Source organism: Prionailurus viverrinus, chromosome E2 (assembly GCF_022837055.1).
Source record: "Prionailurus viverrinus isolate Anna chromosome E2, UM_Priviv_1.0, whole genome shotgun sequence".
Classification (NCBI taxonomy): domain Eukaryota; kingdom Metazoa; phylum Chordata; class Mammalia; order Carnivora; family Felidae; genus Prionailurus; species Prionailurus viverrinus.
The window spans coordinates 41308625-41312252 of NC_062575.1; the positions used below are offsets into that span (position 1 = coordinate 41308625).

The 3628-nt window shown below is 45.7% G+C and overlaps 1 protein-coding gene across 1 annotated transcript in view; it reads right to left on the bottom strand.

Moving 5' to 3' along the window:
* Window positions 1-790: 790 nt before the first annotated feature.
* TSHZ3 (teashirt zinc finger homeobox 3) overlaps window positions 791-3628 on the bottom strand; it is a 70744-nt gene continuing 67906 nt past the window's right edge. The window contains exon 3 of the mRNA XM_047836028.1: window positions 791-3628. This exon is cut by the window's right edge and continues 1988 nt beyond it. Coding sequence (XP_047691984.1) covers window positions 2402-3628 — 1227 coding nt within the window. The 3' untranslated portion in view covers window positions 791-2401.

Genomic DNA, 3628 nt, shown 5'->3' on the forward strand with positions numbered 1-3628 from the left:
CATTTAAATTTTTAATAAAAGAGTATTTCTTTTAAGTTGAGGTGTTTTATGCATTACATGGATGTAACACATCTCTCATTTGTATAATTCTAGGTTAGGAGCTCCGATTCTGCATAACTACAAGAGTAGTTTGAATGTAGTAATAAAGGTATTTTACAATTTTACATGATGTTCCCAGCGTTTTGTTGGCATGATTTGCCAGGGCTAATAAAAGCTGGTGATTATCATATAAATGCTCTCCCCACTCCTCCCGTGTACGGGTTCGGTCGCCCCCCCCCCCTCGCCGCCACCCTGCACACCTCCTTATCTGTGGCTGCGACTCGAAAATCCCGAATCAACAGGAAGGAACCGCCCCGCGCTGAGTCTTGCAAAGACCTTCCTTCCCCCACCTGCCTCCTGCAGGGCTCGGGGCCCTGACTCCTCACTGTCCAGAGGGGAGACCAAACCCCCGGCCCCCACGCGGACCACCAGGTGTCGACCTGGAGCCCCTCCACCGCTCTGTTGGCGGATCGCTTTCGCAGAGAGAAGCTAACCTCATGTGAAATGTCTTCCTTTCTTTAACATTTTATTCTCGGGGAGAATTCTGTCCACGCAGCCTCTGAGAGAGGGCTCCCTGCTCTCCAAACGCCAAAGTTCACTAAAACTCCCGTGATTTACGGGCAGCTTCCGACTGCCAGCACCTGGCAGACACAGCAACCAACTCAGTCATAAACAGATCGCATACAATTTAATTTTAATGTGCTCGTTAGTCGTAGCACATTTCAGACATAATTGTGAACGCAACACAAAATTATAGCAAAAAGACAATTTTAATGCTGCCGTAGAAAAAAGGGTTATAGGAAGAGTCACATAATGGTGGTTCATTGTCAACAACAAAACAGGGCACAGAGTGTGTTACAGTGTCTGTGCTGTTTACATGCCAATATTTTATACATAGGTTCTCATATGGTGTCAGCTGTCAGTTACTTCTGCAAATTAACTGCCAAAAATGGAGAACAGAATCACTTGGAGAGCCGGTAACCACGGGTTACCTTTCATAAGCCTAAAGATAAAGCTGCAGTGTGGGATCTTGGGAGAATAATTAGGAAGAACAAAACAGAAAGTTACCAATCGAAATAAAAAGGCATCCTACAACATGAAATAGCAACCAAGAGGGCTGGTAAGTAAGTGAAAGAGGTTGTATCACGGAATGCCTCATGACTTTTAAGCAAAGTATTACAGTACAAACATTTTAAAGGCTTTATCAATGCTTAGGAAATACAGTACAAGTTCTTCTTCTTCTTTTTTTTTTTTCTCCTTTTCAAATAGACTTAACCCTTTGAGCACTGAGTTTATTTTGAGCGTTCTTTGATTTCTAATAAATACCTTTAAAAATCATGTGCAAAATATTTATGATGCCTGCCATGGACGTATTTCCTGGCCTCGTTTATTCAGACTGCTCAAAACAAATGATAACATGATGCTAATAAATATGTATAATTTAAACATGAACCTCTATCAATATAGATGTACTGTATAGGAAAACAAACAATCATACTTTGCTTTCAGATAATGTTTCTGTATACTTTATAAATGCTATCTGTGGTATCTTCTGTATAATTTACAATGTTTGCATGTAAAAAAAAAAACAAAACAAAACCATAGACCTTAAAAAAAAAAAAAAAAAAGGAAAAGAAATATACACTATACATAGGCACGGCTTATGCCCAGAGCATAGCAGGTACATAAAACACTGTTGCTATAAATGCAGGAAAAAAGGTCATGTTTAACCACAATCACATTTTTTCATAAGAGAGTCTGAAATCTATACAATATATACATCTATGTTTCAATGTGAAAATAATATTCTTTTAAATTTCAAGGCGTGTTATACCCCTGCAGACCTGCATAAATGGAGGTTTATATTATTCATTATAACTAAGCTGGTAAGGAGTTTAAAAAACAGAGCTTCATACATTATTATTATTTTCTTTTCTTTTTTTAACCAAATTAATGCAAAAGTGCTTCAAAGTACTCAGAGGGCTAAAGATGAAAGGGTGAGGAATGCCAGCACACTCGAGCCGCGTGGAAAAAGTGTGCCCGATTTCGTTATAAATGCTTAATTAAACTGTCTGTTAATGCATGCAGCTTGAAGCATCGGGGGGATGCTCACAACTCAATCCCATTTACACAAAGTTCCAAACACTTGCCACTGCGTTTTAACCTTCATATTTTACCAGTAACAACAGCTGATTATGCACCTCTATTAAACACTGTACAGTTATACAAAACAGTCCTGCCCAGAGTGATTTCTTTGCACTTAAAATAAGAGCATGTGCCAAGAACAAGACAGAGGGGCCTTAAGGTGCCTGCAACAGTTTCCCTCAAAGCAAATTACAGTCATTTTAATCAAAAGCAAACGCTACTGCTTCTCTAACTCAGAGACGTACAGAAGGTGGTCTTCTGGGGATTTCCCGTGTGTTTTGCTAAGGTGAAGCTTAACCGCATGCTTGCTTGCAAAGGTCCGATTGCAAAGTTTGCACTGGTAGGAGGTCCCCAGGTCCTCCTCCGGGGAGGATGTCGCCAGTTTTTCTGAGGGCGACTTGGTTTGTGCTATTTGATTGTTAATCTGTTCGGTGGACAGTTTGGACAAGTCCCGGAGCCGGAAGCCCAGGTGTGACTCCAGGTGACTGATGTACGTGGAGGGAGTCCTGATTTGTGACGCGCAGTCATTACAAAAGAACACGGGGTGGCCGGTGTCCAAGTTTTTGAGGAACTTTGTTCCACCTGTCCTTCGAAGCTGGTATTTCACGTTGGCCAGCCAGTGGCTGATGGTGGTCATGGAGAGCCCGGTGAACCTCGAGATGTGCATGCGTTCCTGGGGGCTCAGGTCGGACATGATGTACTTCCCCTCGGAGGTCTGCCGGAGGCTGGCGGCAAACTGGGCCTGGAGGATGAGCAGGTGCTGGGGGTTCCAGTTTGACTGGCGGCCCTTCCTCTTCTGCGCGGGCGTCGCCTCCTCGGCCTCCTCCAGAGTGGCCCCGTCAATGTCAGACTTCTCGGAGATGCTGGAAGGAGTGGAGGACTTTGACGTGTGGCTCTCTGTCAAGTTCTTCAGCATATCGGATATATCTGACAAGGCATTCTCGCGGAGCGGCGAGTTTGACATGAATGATACGACGGCAGATGTCTTTGCCGTTGTCACCGTGGATGAGGAGGTTGCCGGGGATGTGGACGTGGGTGACAAAAGCACTGAACCCAAAGAGCAGCCCTTGTCACTCTTCCCTTTTGTCAAGTCTATGGGCTGGTCGTTGTTGACGTGGTAGAAATAGCGGTCGAGGTGGTCCGCCTTCTTGGACTGCAGGGGCGGCGGCGTGGCCACGGCCGCCTTCTCGGCCAGGCTGTTGCTCATCTTGAAAAGCATGCTCATGGGGTCGAGGGCGGGCAGGGAGGGCTTGGCAGCCTTGCCCAGGTGGATGTTCATGACCGACTGGAGGGCACTCAGCGGGTTCACGAAAGGCTGTTCGGGCGGGTGGTCGGTGATGATGGCCGTGCTGCTGCTCAGGCCGCTGCTCATGGGTTTCGCCAGCTCCTTGCCGTTCTCCACCGGCTCTGCCGGGGGGCTCTCCTCCTTGCAGCCGTCCCGCTG